Source organism: Tupaia chinensis, unplaced genomic scaffold (genome assembly GCF_000334495.1).
Source record: "Tupaia chinensis unplaced genomic scaffold, TupChi_1.0 Scaffold000568_1, whole genome shotgun sequence".
Taxonomy (NCBI): Eukaryota; Metazoa; Chordata; class Mammalia; order Scandentia; family Tupaiidae; genus Tupaia; species Tupaia belangeri.
In genome coordinates this window covers 2,877,622-2,897,825 of record NW_006160082.1, presented here as the reverse complement: position 1 = coordinate 2,897,825, position 20,204 = coordinate 2,877,622, and the positions used below count along the sequence as shown (strand labels likewise).

The following is a 20,204-nucleotide window of genomic DNA, read 5'->3' as shown; positions in this document are numbered from 1 at the left end:
CAATTTACATTCTCACCAACAGTGTAAGAAGGTTCCCTTTTCACCACAGCCTCACTGCTCTGTTGTCCTTTATTTTTTGATCAGAATTATTCTGACTGGGGTTAATTGGTATTTCATAGTGGTACTGATGTGCATTTATGATAAGAGGTATTAAACATTTTTTCATATGAATTTTGACCATTCATATGTCTTCCTTAGAGAGTTATCTTCTTTAGAGAGTTCTCATTTGCCCATTTTAAAATTGGATTATTCATTTTTTTGAGAGTGAACTGCTTGAGTTCCCTATATATTCTGGTTATCATGGTTACCAGTCCCTTACCTGAAGCATATTTCACAAATATTTTCTCCCATTGTGTGGGTTGTTCCTTCACTCTATTGTTTCTTTTGCTTTGCAGACACTTGTTAGTTTGATGTAGTCCTATTTGTCTATTACTGGGAATACTGCCTGTGCTTTAGGGGTCTTATTTAAGATTTCACCTATCCCAATATCTTCAAGAGTGTTCCCTGTGTTTTCCACCAGTAGTTTTACAGTTTGAGGTTTTACATTTAAATCTTTGGCCCATTTTGAGTTGATTTTTATTAATGGTGAGCAACAGGAATCAGTTTAATTTTTCTGTAGGTGGTTATCCAGTTCTTCTGGCACCATTGCTAAAAAGAGTGTCTTCTCTCCACTACATTTTCTTATGCCTTTTGTCAAAGGTCAGTTGGCTGTATATTTTAGAGTTCATTTCTGGATTCTCTGTTGTTCCACTGGTCCATGTGTCTGCTTTTGTGCCCATACCATGCTGTTTTGATTACCACAACTTTGGAGGTATCTGGAAGTCAGGTAGTGAGATGCCTCTTATTTTCTGCATAGTTATCATCTTGGCAATAGGGAGCCTTTTTTGATTCCAGATATATTTTATGATTGTTCTATTTCTATGAAGAATGTCCCCAGCAATTTGATCAAAACTGCATTAATTTGCAAACTGAGTAGAACTGACAGTTTGAACATATTGATTCTTCCAATTCAAAAGCATGGGATGTCTTCCAATTTTTTTTTGTATCATACTTAATTTCTTTTTTGTTTCCCTGTACCAATCTTTCATCTGTTTGGTTAGGCATATTCAAGATTTTCTTTTTTTAATGGCTATTATAAGTGGGATTGCTTTCTTCAATTCTGTCTCAGTCTGTTCATTGTTTGTAATATAAAAATGTCATAGATTTTTGTATACTGATTTTCTTTTTTAAAACTATATCAATACTTTAATCAACTATACGAACAATATGAGACAAACATGTCCACGTATAGAACTGCATATCAGTCAAGCCAGATCCCTGAAGAGGGAATTCCCAGCATAACCTCATTCATCTGTGAGGACACAGAGAAATCCTTGTTTTCTTAGATAATTCTTTTTTTTTTTTTTTTGAGAGGTTTTTTGCTATAGGGCGCATATGCTCACTAGACAGACACAAAGAGACAGAAACAGAAAGTGAGAAATCACCCCCCAGGGGGGATGGCCATGCTGCAATCCCTTCTTCCCATTCTCTTCTCGGGATCTTGGGCACGCACGCACACGCGCCCGGCGTGAGTTTTAAGCCACCGGGTCCGGGACACGAACTGCGGTCGACTACGTGGGAGTCCAGTGACATAGCCATTACACTAATTGCTGGTTCCCAGAAATCCTTGTTTTGATGGGCACATTCATCTAACTTGTCTGTCATGGTCAGACCTCTCCTTCTCAATGGTTTTTCTCCTTATGAATGTGCACGTCCAGTTGTCTGCTTCTTAGAGCAGACATTTACCTTCCTCATCCTTCAGCCATTGAAGGAAGACTAGGGCCACGCAGATGATTGAGTTGACCCATTTTTCAGGGAGGTTTCCTGGTGGCCCTCTTCCATCATCATACCTGGAGTAAGATAAGTTTCCATAGCTTCTTCTCTTTTTCACATCTTGCTAAAGCAGAGTTTTGAAAAACAAAAATACAAACTCAGCTATTCCCCAGAAGAAATCTATTATGAAAGATAACCTTCAGGGACCAGCCTATGCCATAATGGTTACATTGTGGACTCCCACATGGCTGACTGCAGTTTGAGTCCTGGACCTGGTGGCTTGAAACTCACACCAGGTGCATATGTGTGTGTGCCCAAAATCCCAAGAGGAGAGTGGAGAAGGGATTGAGGCATGGCAATCCCCCACCGGGGGACTTTTCACTTCCTGTCTCTGTCTCTCTGGAAAGTGCACACGCCCTGTAGCCTCTCTCTAAAACAAATACCTCCATAGGGACTGACTCCAGCTGTCCAACACTTGTTGTGTTTGAGATGTAAACAATCATTCCTCCACTTCCATATCTTCCTCTGTGTCCCATCCTTTAAACATCACAGGCCAGAACTAGGTATATTGATTTTGTATCCTGTCATTTTACTGAATTAACTTATCATTTCTAGGAGGCTTTTTTTGTTACTCTTAATTTTGAGTATGTTGTATGAAATGCTTTCTCAACATTAATCAATATAATCATATGGTTGTCTTCCTTTGTTAATATAATCTATCATAATTATTGTTTTACATATATTGAATCATTCTTGCATCCCTGGGATAAAGCCTATTTGGTCAGGGAATATACTTTTTTTTTTTTTTTTGAGAGGTTTTCGCTATAGGGCGTGTGCACTCGCCAGACAGACAGAGAGAGACATAGAGACAGAAAGCGAGAAATCACCCCCCAGGGGGGATGGTCACGCCGTAATCCCTTCTCCTCCATTCTCCTCTCGGGATCTTGGGCACGCACGCACACGTGCCTTGTGTGAGTTTTAAGCCACCGGGTCCGGGACGCAAACCGCGGTCGACTACGTGGGAGTCCAGCGACATAGCCATTACGCTAACTGCTGGTTCCCATGGTATATACTTTTTAAAAATTTTTTTGTCATAGCAAGTGTGCACTCACCACAGACTGAGAGAAAGAAAATAACTCCCCCCCCCCCAGAGGGGGTACCCAAACCACAATCCCTTCTCCATTCTCCTTCCAGGATCATGGGCATGCACAACACATGCCCAGCATGACTTTCAAGCCACAGGTTTGAGACTTGAATCTTGAGGTCAGCCACGTGGGATCCAGTGCCTCATCATCCATGTCACGTGTTGGCACCAGTGTATAATCTTTTTAATGTGTTGTTATATTCAATTTGCTAGTATCTTTTTGAGAATTTTTGCATCTGTATTCATCAGGGGCAATGGCCTGTAGTTTCCTTCCTTTCTTCCTTTTTTGGGTTATGGTCTTGTCTGCTTTTGGTATCAAGATGATGGGAGCTTCATAAAACAAGTTTGGAAGGGTACCTTCTTTTTGGATCTTTAGAGATTGCTTAAGGTGAACAGGAGTTAACTCTTTAAAAGTTTTGCACAATTCAGGAGAGAAGCCATCGGGAACTGGGTTTTTCCTTGTTGGGAGATTATTTATCACTGATTCAATTTCATTGCTTGTTACTGGTCTATTCGAGCTTTCTATTTATTCCTGGTCCAATGTAGGTAGCTTGTATGTGTCCAGAAGTTCATTCATTTCATTAATGTTTTCTAGTTTTTTGGCATACAGTCATGCACGCACACATGCCCGGCATGAGTTTAAGGCACTGGGTCTGGGGTTCGAACCATGGTCGACTACATGGGAGTCCAGCGACATAGCCATTATGCCAACTGCTGGTCCCTTTGTCTTTAATTTTTACCCATTTTGTTATGATGTACTTGGAAAAGATCATCTTATATTGAATCTGATTATTTTGTATTTCTTGAATCTAGATGTGTGCATGTTTCTCTAGATTTGTAAAGTTTTCAGATAACATCTCAAAAAATAGAATTTCTATGCCTTTACCTGTTTCTTCACATTCACCTTCCCGTACCCATTATATGGATATTCAGTTGCACGATGGTGTTCTGAGTTTCCCATATGTTTCATTTTTAATGATTATTTTTCCATTCTTTTTGGTGACTTGGACTAAACTGTTAGTTTTATATTCAAGGTCAGAGATTCTTTCTTCTGCCTGGTCTAATCTGCTATTAATTATTTCAAGGGAGGTTTTGATTTCCTGTATTGTATTCTTCATCTCCAGAAGTTCTGTTTGATTTCTTTTTTAGGGTGTCTATCTCTTTAGGAAATTCCTCCTTTGAGTCATGGAATGACTTTCTCATCTCCTAGAATTATTTATCCATTCTTCTCTTGTATCTCACTTTGTTATGATAAATATTCTGAATTGTTTTTCTGGCATTTCTGTGATTTGTGTTCTTTCGAATGCTGGTGGGGAATTATTGCACTCTTTTGAGGGAGAAATGCTACTTGGTTTTCTCATATTTCTGGGAGTTCTGCATTGGTTTTTAGGCACTGGGCGAAGTGTTTATTTCTTCCTTTTTGGATAAGTTTCTGCAGCTATATATGCATGTGCTTTCCTGTGGTATGTGCTAGTTTCCCTATTCTGTGGGTGGGAGTGCTGGATTCTATAGTGGAGTTTTGATGTTCAAAATTTTAGATGCTTGGGAACCAGCAGTTAACGTAATGGCTATGTCGCTGGACTCCCATGTAGTCGACCGCAGTTCGTGTCCCGGACCCGGTGGCTTAAAACTCATGCCGGGTGCGTGTGCGTGCGTGCCCAAGATCCCGAGAGGAGAATGGAGGAGAAGGGATTGCGGCGTGACCATCCCCCCTGGGGGGTGATTTCTCGCTTTCTGTCTCTATGTCTCTCTCTGTCTGTCTGGCGAGCGCACACGTCCTATAGTGAAAATCTCTCCAAAAAAAAAAAAATTTTAGATGCTTTCTCCCCCTTTTTCTCTCCTAGAGCAGCAGGTAGGGGAGAATTCCTTTAGAGCTATAGTATCTTAAAAATTCCTTTCCCGTACTCTCTAGCCCTGATTTGACTGTAAGCTGAGCTGGGAAAGCGAAATGTGAGGTAGTAGGATAGAACATTCACTGCATGTTGTATGGTGTATGGTCCTGACTAGTCAGCCTCCCCCCTTGCTCTGGCTGGGCAGCAAATGACATGTCTGCCAGATGGAAAGTCCTTTCCTTCCCATCTTTGATGAGATCAGCCTGGGGTGGGACAGTGAGTGATGCACAGGCCTAGTTGCAGATGTTCTCCTACTTTGTTCCAGCTGGACAGACAGTAGGGTGAGGTGGCAAACAACAAGACCAGCCAAATGGAAAGTTTCTTCCTTCTCATCTCTGTTGAGATTGGTGTGGGGTGGGGTGGGGTAGTGAGTGAGTGAGTGAAGCTGGATTTTTCTTTTTTTTTTTTTTTTAATTACATTTTCTAACTGGTTATTGCAGGTACAAAGAAATACTAGTCACATAATAGGACTCCTTAATTCTAATAATTTTTCAGTTTATTCTCTTGACATTCAGGAGATAGGGTATATTATATGAAAAAAAGAAACAACAACACTACTTTTTCTTTATTTCCAACATTTACTTTTTTTTATTGTTTTGTCTTACTGGATTGGCTAAGGTTCCATACACACTGGTAAGACTTGGTATCCTTACCTTGATCCTGATGCTCAGGAGATAAAATCTCCTTTGAAATCTTGACTGTATAATATAAAAAATAATAGAATGCATTAAACATTTTTTAAGTGGGAAGCCATTATGGAGGACTGCTCTAGTGCTTTAGGCTTCTATATAAGCAATCTAAGCCCAAGGTAAATAGTAAAACAAAGTCAGAGATTTTACCAATAAAAATCACCAACTAACTTTTAACTATAGACTTTACCAGTAAGAAACTACCAAATGACCTCTAACTAAGGACTTTTCATTCTAACCAATCAACTATATCTTCTTTGTTTTACTTCTGCAATCAGTCTATTATAGCTCACTACCTTCACTGTCACAATGGATCTCTCTGACACTTTTGGTTTTAAATGCTGCCTGATTCATGAACTCTTTAGCACTTACATAAAATCAGTTAAATTAATTTTGTCTAAAGTTTTTCTCTTAACAGATGTCATCTATGATTTCTAAATTTTTTCTCACAATTATGAAATTGTCTATGTCTTAAATAATTCTGTGTTTGGATTCATCTGTAAAGATATACTTGTATTAGTATTTTCCAAAAGATCATACATATGTTAAACATCATGAATCCATCATCTTTTTACTTTAAAGACGTATCATGTAACTGAAATTAAAGGGTAAGAAACAAATTAATTTAATATATAATGTTTTGTCATTTGATTACAAATTCTCTTTGTTATATCAGGATATTATATTAACATTAAAGCATTTGTAGTGTTCTCACCTATGTGTGTTCTTTGCTGTCCTAACAGGAGTAATATACAGGTTGGAGAAGAAATAATTCTATAAAAAGAAAGAAAATAGGGACCAGCAGATAGCATAATGTTTACATTGCTGGACTCCCATGTAGTCGACAGCAGTTCAAGTCCTAGACCTGGTGGCTTAAAAAAACTTTGCCGGGCATGTGTGTGTGTGTGCCCAAGATCCTGAGAAGATAATGGAGGAGATGGGATTGCAGCGTGGCTATGCCCCTGGGGAGTGATTTCTTGCTTTCTGTCTCTCTCTCTCTCTGTGACAATTGCACACACCCTATAGGAAACATTTCTCTTAATAAAAAGAAAGAGCTCTTTTCCAGCTGGAACCATGGAGGGCATTCAAGAGAAGAAAAAGAAGGTTCCTGCTGTGGCAGAAGCCACCAAGATAAAGGTTCCTGCTGTGCCAGAAACCCTTAAGAAAAAGCGAAGAAATTTTGTAGAGCTGAAGATCAAGGGCCTGAGAAAGAGGCTTGCTCAAAAGATGTTTGGAAAGGCAAGGAGGGGGACCAGCAGTCAGCATAATGGCTTTTTTTGCTGGACTCCAATGTAGTCAACCGTGGTTTGTATACCGGACTCGGTGGCTTAAAACTCACGCCAGGCACGTGTGCGTGCGTGCCCAAGATCCCGAGAGGAGAATGGAGGAAAAGGGATTACAGCGTGGCCATCCCCAATGGGGGGTGATTTCTCGCTTTCTATATGTCTCTCTGTCTGGCGAGTGCATGTGCCCTATAACAAAAATCTCCCCCCACCCAATAAAAAAAAAAAAAGAAAGGTATCTATGAAAAAGCTAAGCACTATCATAAGGAATATAGACAGATGTACAGAACTGAGATTCGCATGACCAGGATGGCAAGAAAAGCTGGCAACTTCTATGTACCTGCAGAACCCAAATTGTCATTTGTCATCAGGATCAGAGGTATCCATAGAGTGAGCCCAAAGGTAAGAAAGGTGTTGCACCTTCTTAGTCTTCGCCAGATCTTCAATGGCACCTTTGTTAAACTCAACAAAGGCCTCAATTAACATGCTGGGAACTGTGGAACTGTATATTGCATGAAACTGAAGTCAGTAAATGAACTGATCTACAAATGTGGTTATGGCAAAATCAATAAGTGAATTGCTTTGACAGATAACTCTGCTCGATCTCTTGGTAAATTTGGCATCATCTGCATGGAGGATCTGATTCATGAAATCTATACTGTTGGAAAACGCTTCAAAGAAGCAAATAACTTCCTGTGGCCCTTCAAATTATCTCCTCCACAAGGTGGAAGGAAGAAAAAGACCACCCATTTTGTAGAAGGTGGAGATACTGGCAACAGGGAAGACCAGATCAATAGACTTATTAGAAGGATGAACTAAGGTATCCACCATGATTATTTTTGTAATCTGGTCAGTAAATAAACAGTGGTAAGAAAGAAAGGAAGAGAGAGAGAGAGAGAGAGAGAGAGAGAGAGAAAGAAAGAAAGAAAGAAAGAAAGAAAGAAAGAAAGAAAGAAAGAAAGAAAGAGAGAGAAAGAAAGAAAGAAAACAATTCTTTTCAGGTAAAAGGCAAACTGAAGTTTGGTGTTACTTCAGAGTTGCATGAAGACAGTTTTTTGTTGGGAAAAATGCCACTTCACTTACTGTGCTTCATACTATTGATTTACTTCCTTCCCCACTTTCCAGAGAAACATAATATACAGAAGAAATATACATTTGAAAATACAATATAGGGCCAGTACCATAGCACAATGGTTAGGCATGGTACAGCAGAAGCTAGATCACAGATGGCCAATGAGAGTTCAAATCCTGGCCCTGTCAACCTGAAAAACATGCCAAGCACACTTGTGCATATCTAGGATCCTAATGGAATGGAGAATTGTAGGAAAAGGGATTGTAGTATGACCAGGCCCCATTGGGGGGTTATGTTCTCTCCCTCTCCCCCTTGGCTTCTTTCCTGCATACATACACTCTCTGAAAGTTTAAAACAAACAAACAAAAATGTCTCATAAGTCATTTCTGATGGAAATGTTAAGGATCATGTGACCAGTGACTAATCCTACTGTATAATTTTACATTTCTAACACATAAATATTTATGTTTCTGAGTTTATGTTTTATAACTAACATCTTTTCACTGTTAATGTTTTCGATAATAAATTTTAGCATATATTAAGACATTCTTTTTTTATTTTTCTAAGCTACAAACTTAAGAGTGACCTAACTGAAGAGTTTCAAAGAGAAAAAACTGCCTTGGACTCAACAAAGATATCTCAAAGAAATGAAATTAAATATGAAATAAACCTGCTGGATTAAATTAACTACAACTGGTTTTTCTTTCCATTGGTCTCTTATTTGTGATTAAAAAATACTTAATAGGTCAGTTCCATGGCCCAGCCATTAAGGTAGGTGGATCCCACATGGCCAAGTGCACAGTCCAAGTCCTGGTCACAGCAGCTTAAGAAACACACCAGGCACATGTGTGTGCATGCCCAAAATCCTGAAAGGATGGAGAAGTAAAGAAGAAAGGATTGTGGTGTAAACATTCCTCATTGAGGCTGCTTTCTCCTCTGCTCTCTGTTTCTTTGTCACTCTCTGGTGAGTACATGTGCCATCCAGCAAAAATAAGTAAGTAAATAAATATATAAACAATATTTAAAATATTAGCAATTACTCAATATGAGAATATTCATATGTATTTACTGATATCAGTCATTTAGTTATAAGTAAATTAAATTTTTTTCAGTAGATATTAATTAATTTCAGTTTATTAATTTACATTATTTTCCACCACTGTCAACTTCAGGCACTTAAGTATTGAACGAATCAATTATATATAAAGAAAATAAAAGCATGTCAGCATTTAAAATTACCTGGACTAGAAGTGTTATTGGGCCACTTTTATCCACTTCTAGTATTTCACCATTCTTTGTGCCAACTAAAATATGACCATGTCCTAATGATATGGCACGTATAGATGGGTTATCTTCTAAAAGAAGACCTGCAAAGTTAAACAGAGATGTTTTACTAGGTATGATGTTACTAAAATACAAGGATGTATAAATGACAACATTACTTTTTTTTTTTTTTAATTTGCTATAGGGCATGTGCCAGAGAGAGACAGAGGAGAGAGAAAGAAGGGAGTTGGGGGTAAGTGACAGAATTCCCTCAAGGAGGATGACCATGCTGCAATCCCTTCTCCTCCATTTTACTCTTGGGATTTTGTACACACTTGCACGTGCCTAGTATGTTTTTCAAGCCATCAAGTTCAAGAATCAAGTGCACAGTTGGCTATGTGGGATCCAGCCCCTTAACCACCAGGCCACCAGCTGGACGGCAAATGATGCTTGTTTAACAGTGAAAATCCTATTAGAAGGTTGCTTTCACTTATATTTCAAATATTCTAATAAATGCACTGTATTTCCTTTCATTCAATTTATTAATCTAAAAAAAAAGTACCACCTCTACAGTATAATTCTATGATTCTATTCTATCCTAGTTCCACCTACTATCACCCTCATAACCATTTCTTTACCTCTTATATCAGTTCCTTCTCTTCCACTGCCTGCCCCTTTCAGAGCACGTACAATATTCTGATTAGTAATTTTAATTTATGCCAATTTGAAATATATTTGTTTATGTCTACTATATTTTGGGCTTGTTTCAGCAATATTTTAGTAAGCATTATAGACCCAGGTCCTGCCCTCACAGAGTAAACAGTGAGGAAAACAGACCATATATGAAAAGGATATTGAAAGAGGAACATATAGCAAGGGCATTTTACCTTTTTGAGAGGAAGTAAAAGGCCTGGAGGTCAGAGAGAGTGGTGCAGTTACCTTAAAGGAGGAAATTCACTAAAGGAAAAGGCAAAGGGAAGAAGGGCCAGTGAGGCTAGACAGGCAGTGTCAACAAAACTCAAAGGTAAAACAAAATGCCAACTTTAAAAACAAGTTCCTGGGGAGCCCGCAGGTGGCGCAGTGGTTAAGATGCTGGCCTCCTACTTGGCCAACCCTGGTTCAAGTCCTAGACCTGAAAGCTTGCTTTCTCACTTTCTCTTTCTCTCTGATGACTGCATATGTCCTATAGCAAATTAAAAAGTAATAATAATAATAAATTAGATTAAATTAATAATTCTTAATTTAAAAAAAGTTCCTGACTGTTAATAAATGTCATGCTTACATGGAAATTTTCCTCAGAAAATTAAAAATGTTAAAAGTCAACCTCAATAATATTATACTAGGTTACTATTTTACCATGGATATTATAGAAAATAGATTTTTGAAAGAACAGCACATGATTCTGGTATCCAGTTAAGTGATTCCTCTCATTTAAATCTGATGTCCATCAAGTAAAAAAAGGAACAACATTCCATGTATTCCACTTCATTGACCAAGAATATAAATAAGTAATTAGTCTCTCTCTCTCTCTACTCTTTTTTTCTTCCTTTCTTTTCAAAAGAAAAATCACCTTTGGATCCTGGGGCCAAAGCAGTTCTTTTTATAGCATAGGTCTTGAGACATCTTTCAAAGGAGTCATCCCAAAGAGCTACCATACCATCTTTTCCTCCAGTTACAAATCCCTATGAAAATAAAAGGTTCAAGTTAACAATGATCTAAATCTTTTTAAAAATTACCTTCTTTACATTAGAAAAATCTAGAGGAAAGACTATAGCCAAAAGTTACAGCTTGTAAAGAATGGGAATTAGAGCAAGAATCCATTATGCTTTTTAAAACATCTTCAGGAAATTTGCAAAAATATTTACAATGACATTAAGCACTTACTTTTAGTATAGCACTTTAAAGATACAATTTCTAATTTGCCATTATAAGTTAGATCTATCACTTTCAGCAAGTTACTTATATTCTCCTGGAGTCTTAATAATCTCATCCTTTAGAAAGAGGAGATAACAGCAGTACCCATCTAATAGGATATGGTAATTATATATAAATTACTTAGCATAATTTTAGACACATTGTAAGGGCTTAATAAGTTTTAAGTTAAAAAATGTCTGTGTGTTCAGAAGATTGAAAAGGGCAACACAAGATCAAGAAGATTCCAGTCCACAGACTATGACTGAGGGGCACAACCAAGTAGAAAGGCAATGTTCCTTTACTTCTGAGGATGCTCTGCACTCAAAATCAAACTGTTTAACTTGAAATCTCTTCAGTTACTTACTTTTTCCAATGCATGCATACTGAACACTGGCCCGTCATGTGCTTTAACGGTTTTTACAAGAAAGACGTCTCTCCAGATACACACATCTCCTGTGGATGTTCCAGAAAAAGCCATCTCTTCAGTCCATCCATACACTGCACACATCATTGTGTCATTTTTCCCCAGTGTGCCTATGTAGCCTTTTCTTCCAATCAATCCTCCCCCTGGTTCATAAAAAATATTACGAAAGTACCACTTTCAAAATGTACGAAGTCATAAAAAAGTAAAATTTCTTTTCTACTGTTGTTTGAATAGAAAGATAAGTATGGAGAATTAGGAAGAAAAATATAGGTCTCTCAATCAGTAATTTGGGCAACACCTTGCATGGCTTTTAGGCCATAACTTTTTGAATAAACAAAGACATGGACTAAGTCCTTAGCATTTAAGAAAATTGGTTTTTAGTTTGTTATAGGGTGTGTGCGCTTGCTGGTGAGAGATGGGGGAGGGAGAGAGAGTGAGTGAATAAGAAAGCACCCCCCCAGGGGGGATGGGTACGTCACAACCCCTTCTCCTTTATTCTTCTTTAAGGATTTTGGGTGTACACGCAATGGCATCTGGAACACTTTTCAAACTGCTAGGCCCAGTATACAAAACACACAGTTGGCCATGTGGGATCTAGCCACCTTAACCATCATGGTTGGCTTTAGTCCTTAGCACTTCTTTTTTTAATAACTATTTATTTTATTATTTATTTATTTATTCATTGATTTTTAATTTGACCAGAGAGAGACAGAGGATGAGAGTGAGAGAGAGAGGAAGTAAGAAAGCAAGGCACCAGGTCCAGGACTCGAACCTCGGTTGGCCATGTGGGAGTGTCCAGTACCTTGACCACCACGCCACCTTCTGGTCCCAGTCCTTAGCACTTTTAATGATGTCTTTCAAAATCTGTGTTATAATATATATTTATATGAAAATGTATGAAAAAAAAACCCAATACCATGAACACCTATCTGCATTATCAATTTATCAGAAAATACTATTACTGAAACATGCCAATCTCATCTCCCTTCTTTATTCCCTGCTATTCTGAACATAATGTTGATTATTGCCATGCATTCCTTTATAGCTTATCTTATTATGTATTTGAATTTGTGAACAATGTCACAGTATTTTTTGTTTTAAAATTTTCTACAAATACCATCCCTTATGTATTCTTTTGCAAATTGTTTTACTCACCAACAATTTATTATAGAGCTTTATAAATGTTGATTTCTATCTTTAGAAAATTCATTTTCACAACTATGTAGTATTCCATTGTATAAACATACTACAGTTATGCCTTCTTATTATCAGGCATTTTAGTTGCTTCCAAGTTTCTGCTATTGAAAATAATGCTGCTTTGTTTTAATTATTTTTTTTATTCATGATAGAGTGCCACACTGGGTGGGAAGTATCCTCCACAGCATTCAGTCATGCCCTGATCTCCTTTCTCTAGTCCTGTCAGGATCTTGGACATGTGTTTTTGGCTGTGCTGGGCCCAGGATTCAAACCATGATGACTATGTGGCTTCCAGCTCTGCAGTTTGGTGTGCTGACAACACCATAGAAGTTGGACCAACTTTATTTTTTTTTTAATTATTTGTTATTTATTTCTTTTATGAGCAAAAAGGTAGAGAAACAGAGAGAAAGAGAGCTAGCACCCCCAGCTTCAGCCAGTCCTGATTCATGAGCATACATATGCCCAGCACACTCAGAAAGGTCTCTGGATGCAAACTTGAGACTTCCCCTATGGGTCAGTCTCACAGAGTATTGCATTTTGTTTGTGTGCCACCATCTGACCCTGTCCCCCAAATGATGTTTCTTTAAACATTTTTATAAGGGTCTCTTGAGTACAAGTATAAGAGTTTCTCTAGTAATTCCTAGCATCATAGGGTAGTATGCAAAAGAAATAGCATATAGATGATACATCAACTCTTGCCAAATTGTTTTTCAAAGCTGATATACCAACTTACACTCCAACTAACAATGAAAAGAGCTATTACTATTTTCTACCTTCAGGAACACTTGGTATTGTCAGATTGGAAAATGCAAAATAGCTACTGAGTTTTATTGTGTTTTTTTATTTGCATTCTATGATTATTAATGAGCTTAATCATAGTTTCATATTTTTATTGGTCATTTATTACTTACTGATATCTTTTTTCCTTTAATTTTTAAATTTCTATTTCTTTTATACATTCAATCACATGTTACTTAGCTTGCAAAGTAAATATTCCAACATGTGTACATTCTCACTAGTCCAGTCCAGTTAACAATACTATAAAGTTATTGTCAATAGATAATAACCATTTCTTTGCCTTTTTTTTCTCCTTAATGTCCTTCCTCATACTATACTCCTATAAACCCTCTTCTCACACTGTACCTGGTATTCACAGCCATTTACTATGTTTCTATATCCCTTAGTCATTCAGTTTCAGCCATAGAGTGCAGACATTGGTTATATATTAAGTGGAGACATACAATGTCTCTCCTTCATAACCTGGGTTGCTTCACTCAACAGTAAATCTTGCATATTCATCCACTTTTTGTCAAAAGCCAGGGTCTTGATTTTTATAGCTAAATAGTATTTCATAGAGTATATGTGCCACACTTTCTCAATCCATTCATCTGTTCATGAGCATTTGGGTTGGTTCCATGTCTTAGCAATTGTGAATAATGCCCCAATAAACATCTATGTGCAAACACTTTTCTGATTAAGAATTCTTCTGTCCTTTGGGTAGATACCCAGGAGTGGGATTGCTGGATCATATGGTAGTTCTATTTGTAGATTTTTTTCTTTTTCTTTTCTTTTGGAGAGGTTTTTGTTATAGGGTGCGTGCGCTAGCCAGACAGACAGAGAGATAGAAAGCGAGAAATCACCCCCCAGAGGGGATGGCCATGCCACAATCCCTTCTCCTCCACTCTCTTCTCGGGATCTTGGGCACGCACACACACGCGCCCGGCGTGAGTTTAAGCCACCAGGTCCGGGACTCGAACCACGGTCGACTACTTGGGAGTCCAGCGACATAGCCATTAGCTAACTGCTGGTCCCCTCTATTTGTAGATTTTGAGGAATCTCCAAATTGTTCTCCACAGTGGCTAGACCAATTTACATTCCCACCAGCAGTGTAGGAGAGTTCCCTTTCACCACACCCCTGCCAGCACTTATCATTTTTTTTTTTTAATCTTAGTCATTGTGACTGGGGTTAGGTGGTATCTCTTTGTGGTTTTGATCTGCATTGAGGGATGTTGAGAATTTTTTCATATGTTTTTTGGCTATTTGTATGTCTTCCTTAGAGAGTGGTTTTTTCCAACTCATTCTCCCATCTTCTAATAGGGTTGATAATCTTTTCTTGGAACAGTTGCTTGAGTACTTTAAGTAGTCTGGTTATCAGTCCCTTATCTGATGCATGGTTTACAAAGATATTTTCCCATTCAGAGGGCTGTAGATTCACACTAATTACTGTGTCTTTTGCCATGCAAAAACTTCTTAATCTGATGTAATCTCACTTATTTATTTTTGGGATTACTGACTGTGTTTTGTGGGTCTTATTTAAGAAGTCTGCCTACCCCAATGTCTCCCAGAGTTTCCCCAGTGTTTTCCAGCAGCAGTATTATTGTTTGAGGTCTTACGTTTAGATCTTTGATCACTTTGAGTTGATTTTTGTCAATGGTGAGAGGTAGGGGTTCAGATTTATCTTTCTGCAGGTGGATACTCAGTTTTTCCAGCACCATTTACTGGTGCTGGTAAATAGTCCTGGCACCCTTTGTCAAAAATCAGTTGGCTGTATGTTTAGGGTTTATTTCTGGGGACTCTATTCTGTTCCATTGGTCCACCTGTCTGTTTCTGTGGCAATACCATGCTGTTCTGATGACCACAGCTTTATATATATATATATATATATTTTTTTTTTACATGTTTATATATTTAACATATGTGTATATCAATATTATATAAAAATATTTGTGTATTTATTATATTGCATATATAAATATACTGTATTAGAAGTATACAATAGCATCTATACTATTCATTTGGAAAAGAGATTTTTAAATTGTATGATGTCTTCCATATTTATATATATAAACATATTGTATGTAATAAATATACAATTATGTTATATAAATAAATATTCTATATGTTTTGTATGTATACCATTCTATTCAGAAAAGAGAAATTTTTTATTCTATAATGTCTTCTGCATATATAATTTATAGTTAGAAATGACTCAAGTAATAAAGCATTCCATTTCTATTTCATTTTATATCATATAAAGAATTTTTATGGGGACCAGCAGTTAGCGTAATGGCTATGTCACTGGACTCCCATGTAGTCGACCGTGGTTCGAGACCCGGACCCAGTGGCTTAAACTCACACTGGGCGCGTGTGCATGCGTGCCCAAGATCCCGAGAGGAGAATGGAGGAGAAGGGATTGTGGCGTGGCCATCCCCCCCGGGGGGTGATTTCTCGCTTTCTGTCTCTATGTCTCTCTCTGTCTCTCTGGCAAGCATATGCGCCCTATAGCAAAAACCTCAAAAAAAAAAAAGGGAATTTTTATGATCAATTTCACTTTTAGTTTACACTACAAAACATGTTTAAACAGAAAGAAGAAGTCTAGACATCAACTTGATTAATCTTCACGTGTTAAGTCTTTTTGCAAATATGAATGCAACATAAATGCATCAGATAAAGTGAAGATAAAATAAGTCATACATTTGTTTAAAATGCATCAAGATGATAGTGAATCACTTTAAAAAAACTTATTTTGAATAATTTTAGATTTCTAGAAAATATACAAAGACAACATAGTGTTTCCAGATAGTCCTCATCTATTCCTCCTAATGTTAATATCTTACATTCCGATAGACCATGTGTTAAAAATAGGAAACCAACATGTTTGATGCATTACCATTAACTGAACTCCAGAGTTCACTTGATTTTACCATGTTCCTTTTCTGTTCCAGAATACCACACTGCCCTTAGCTAATTTACTTTTATTTATATATTTTTAAATGGCCAGAGGACCTGTGTTCTTGCCAGTAATAGGCAGAGGGAGAGGGAGAAGGCACTCCCCAGTGAAGCTTGATCATATTGTAATCCCTTCTCCATTTCTCCATCCTGTCAAAATTTCTGGCATGCATGCACACATGCCCTGAATGTTTTTTAAGCCAGTGGGATCAGGATGTAAGTCACAATAGGCCATGAGTGACTGGGCTTCCTTAACACTAGACTACAGGGTGGGCCTATGAATTTACTTCTAACGATGATAACTTTAAAATTTCAAAGTAGTAAAAAGAAATACTTCCTTACCTGCTCTTCGCCAAAATTTCATGTGTTTAATTCCAGCTGTAATTAGTTTATCAGGCACATAGGGGTTCATCTTCACAACAAAAATCTTATCTTTACTTCCTCTGAAATAAACACAAAATATTTTAGCTCTAAATAAACATCATATAATACTCTTTATTTATTTAATTATTTGGTTTGTTTATGTTATAGGGCACATGTACCCACCAGGGTGGGGGCGGGGGAGAAAACAAGAAATCATCCCCTCGGGGAATGGCCATGCCACAACCCCTTCTCCTCTATTCTCCCCTTGAGATTCTGGGTACACAGGCACATATATCCAGCCTGTTTTTCAAGCTACTAGGTCTGGGACTCGAACTGCACAGTTGGTCATGTGAGATCTAGCAGCTCCAACCACCACACCACTGGCTGGCCCCCTATAATACTCTTTTGCTTAATCCATGCCATATATTGCTTGCTCTACTTACTGATCATTTGTTTCCCTCTGTCTATCAGGTTTGGATTGTGTAATCATGCATCTGTACATGAGGTTGTCACGGCCTCCCGTGTGGTCTCAGACCTGGGCAGTGGGGCCTTATGGGTTGTGCCACCACAATATGCCTTTATTATTTTAATGTATGAACTCTGCTCTACAGAATTTCAAAGATAGGAACAATGCAAAACAAACTTCTCTTGGACAGCCCCTATAGTACCTACTATGAGACTGTACATAATGAATGCTAATTGTGGCATAAATGAGTTAAAGAAACTTATTTTTGGTAATACTTTGTTACAGCTTAATGTAGCCTTTCTAACTACAAAGCCACTATACAGTGTATTCTGGATGGAAATCGCATTTTGTATGCTATGATGATGTTCAGTGAAAGAATGTAAAATAAATCAATTAATTAAATAATTTTTTAATTACTCTTTTTTTAATGTATATTTTATTTCCATTTCTTTTATACATTCAATCACATATGTTACTTGGCTTGCAAAGTGAACATTCCAACATGTATACATTTCCACCAGTCCAGCTGGGAATACTATACACATCATCCTCAACAGATAATAACCCATCTCTCTGTCCCACAAATGCCCTGCCCCTCCATTTCTCTCCCAATGTCCCTCCTCAGTCTCTCCTCCTTCACCCACCAAAAGAGTTGGAAAAATCCACTCTCTAAGGAAGATTTACAAATAGCCAAAAGGCATATAAGAATGTTAAGCTATGGGAACCAGCAGTTAGCGTAATGGCTATGTCGCTGGATTCCCACACAGTCGACCGCGGTTCGTGTCCTGGACCCGGTGGCTTAAAACTCACGCCGGGCGCGTGTGTGTGCGTGCCCAAGATCCCGAGAGGAGAATGGAGGAGAAGGTATTGCGGCGTGACCATCCCCCTGGGGGGTGATTTCTCGCTTTCTCTGTGTCTCTCTCTCTCTGTCTGGCGAGCGCACGCAGCCTATAGCGAAAATCTCTCCAAAAAAAAAAAAGAGGAAAAGAATGTTAAGCTATCACTTATTTGGGCATTATTTACTCTGTAAAAAGCATTTATCTTTATTTTTAAAGTGTTTTCACAGCTAATTTTAAATAAATCTCTGATACTGTTGACTATTTCCTCTTTTTATGTATTGTTAATATTTTTATTATAAAAATAATATATATTCATTGTAGAAAATTTAGAAAGTGGAAAAAAGAAAATAAAAACAATCTACAAGTTCTTTATAACATGTATGTGTGTATCTTTTTCTACTTAAATATATAACATGGGCATTTTATCATGCTCCTCAATAATCTATCATACAGCAGAGTTTTCTCTAGCTATATGTGGAAATTTTAGATAACAGCTATTTCCAATGCTCTATTATAGTTTAATGAAATGGGTTTATAAGAGATAAACCTATAAAGGAATCCTCAGCTTGTTGTCTTTTACTATGATTATATTACTCATTGGGATAGTAATAAAGGGGGCGGTGATAGAAAATGTTATATATTTGCCTGATTTCAAAATTATTGTGATTTAAAAATGTATGTCCAAAGTAATTCAAGAATTTTGCCAATGCAATGTGAAGTTTTCCCCTACCTTGCGACTGAAAGTTTCTCTCCTTTCTTCCAGTCCCATAATACAACAGTGTGGCTATCATCGATTCCAACTGAAGCCAAACGTTTCCCATCAGCTATAAAAATTCATCAGAGAGATTCACTATTTGTATTCAGAAGATAAAATACAGACAATAGATATTCTAAAACCATAGAACTATATTTAAAATTTGATAAATAATGTTAAGTATCACACATGCATACCATCATGAAAAGAATCAGAATTTATAAGGGGAGGAGGTGGAAATAATCGTTTCTCAAATCATCCAAACATATCTGTGGCTTAGAGGTCATCACACCTGACCTCATTTACTTCATCTACCCACCACAGAGTGAGGAAGGGAGGGGGATAAGGAAAATAGAAAAAAAGATTTAAAAGTGAGAAGGAAAAGAAAAGTTAAGAAAGGGGGAAAAATTTTACTTCCATTAAATTTGCCATAAAAATTCTATTGTGATATAAGAACTCAGAGTGATTATGAAAAATCTATCGAAAAACATGTAGGTTCCAACATATTGCTATTAATGTGACTGCAATTAGTGAAAGTCAATTATTGTAGCTGTAACTATTATCAAGCAAAGAGTAATGAATATATTAGACAAATCACTAAGACAAATGACTGATGAGACGTGCTTCCAGATGCGCATGTGTTCACAGGCTGTAAAGGCTCTGATTATGAGAAAATGTTTTCCATTCTGTCACATTTTTGGCAAACCTCTGTTAGTTCCTCATCACGACCAGTGGTACTTTTCTTGTTGACCTACTTAGTTTACTGTTAGGTTTTTTTGTTCCTCGACTATTAGAAGATCCTTGAATGTGTCTATGTATATTTCCTCTGAAACTCTACTGTGGATAACTCATCACTTCTATCAGATGGGCAAAAAGCACTAATTTACTCTTTCTGGATATAGAACTCTGTACTAACAGCATTTCCCCCCTCTTCCTGGGTCTATATCCTAGCTTTCATTTTAGATCTCCCTGTGGTTGTTAAACTTGTAAAGATACAACAAAACACTAATATCTGAATTATTTTTATAAAACACCTTGAAATGATCACTTTATAAATAAAGTGTGTTGTGTAAAACAAATATTTCAGTTATCACTTCTTTCTTAGTCTTTCACTCTATGTGTTTTCAAATTTTCCTCTTAAGAGAGGAAGAATTTGCTCGAAGTGGGAGATACATATTACTAGTGGTAACTGAGATGATTTTACGTGTTATGAAGACACTTTGTATTTTAATGGAAACATGCGAATTTTAATGGGTATTAAAATAATACTCATTAAATTATAATTATAAACTAGCTGGCAAACCCATACTTTCACAGCTGATAAAATATTGTGACTCATAGATAAATGACAAGTTCAGGTAAT

The 20,204-nt window shown here is 37.3% G+C and overlaps 1 protein-coding gene across 5 annotated transcripts in view; it reads right to left on the bottom strand.

The window, feature by feature from the left end:
- Positions 1 to 20,204, bottom strand: part of EML5 (EMAP like 5) — a gene marked incomplete at its 5' end in the record, with an annotated part of 178,982 nt that overhangs the window by 68,932 nt on the left and 89,846 nt on the right. For 4 of the 5 annotated variants that reach the window (XM_014591388.2, XM_027775491.1, XM_027775493.1 and 1 more), the window contains 5 exon segments: positions 9,132 to 9,259; positions 10,726 to 10,837; positions 11,434 to 11,636; positions 16,762 to 16,862; positions 18,818 to 18,911. In XM_014591388.2, coding sequence (XP_014446874.1) covers positions 9,132 to 9,259; positions 10,726 to 10,837; positions 11,434 to 11,636; positions 16,762 to 16,862; positions 18,818 to 18,911 — 638 coding nt within the window. 5 annotated transcript variants of the gene reach the window in all.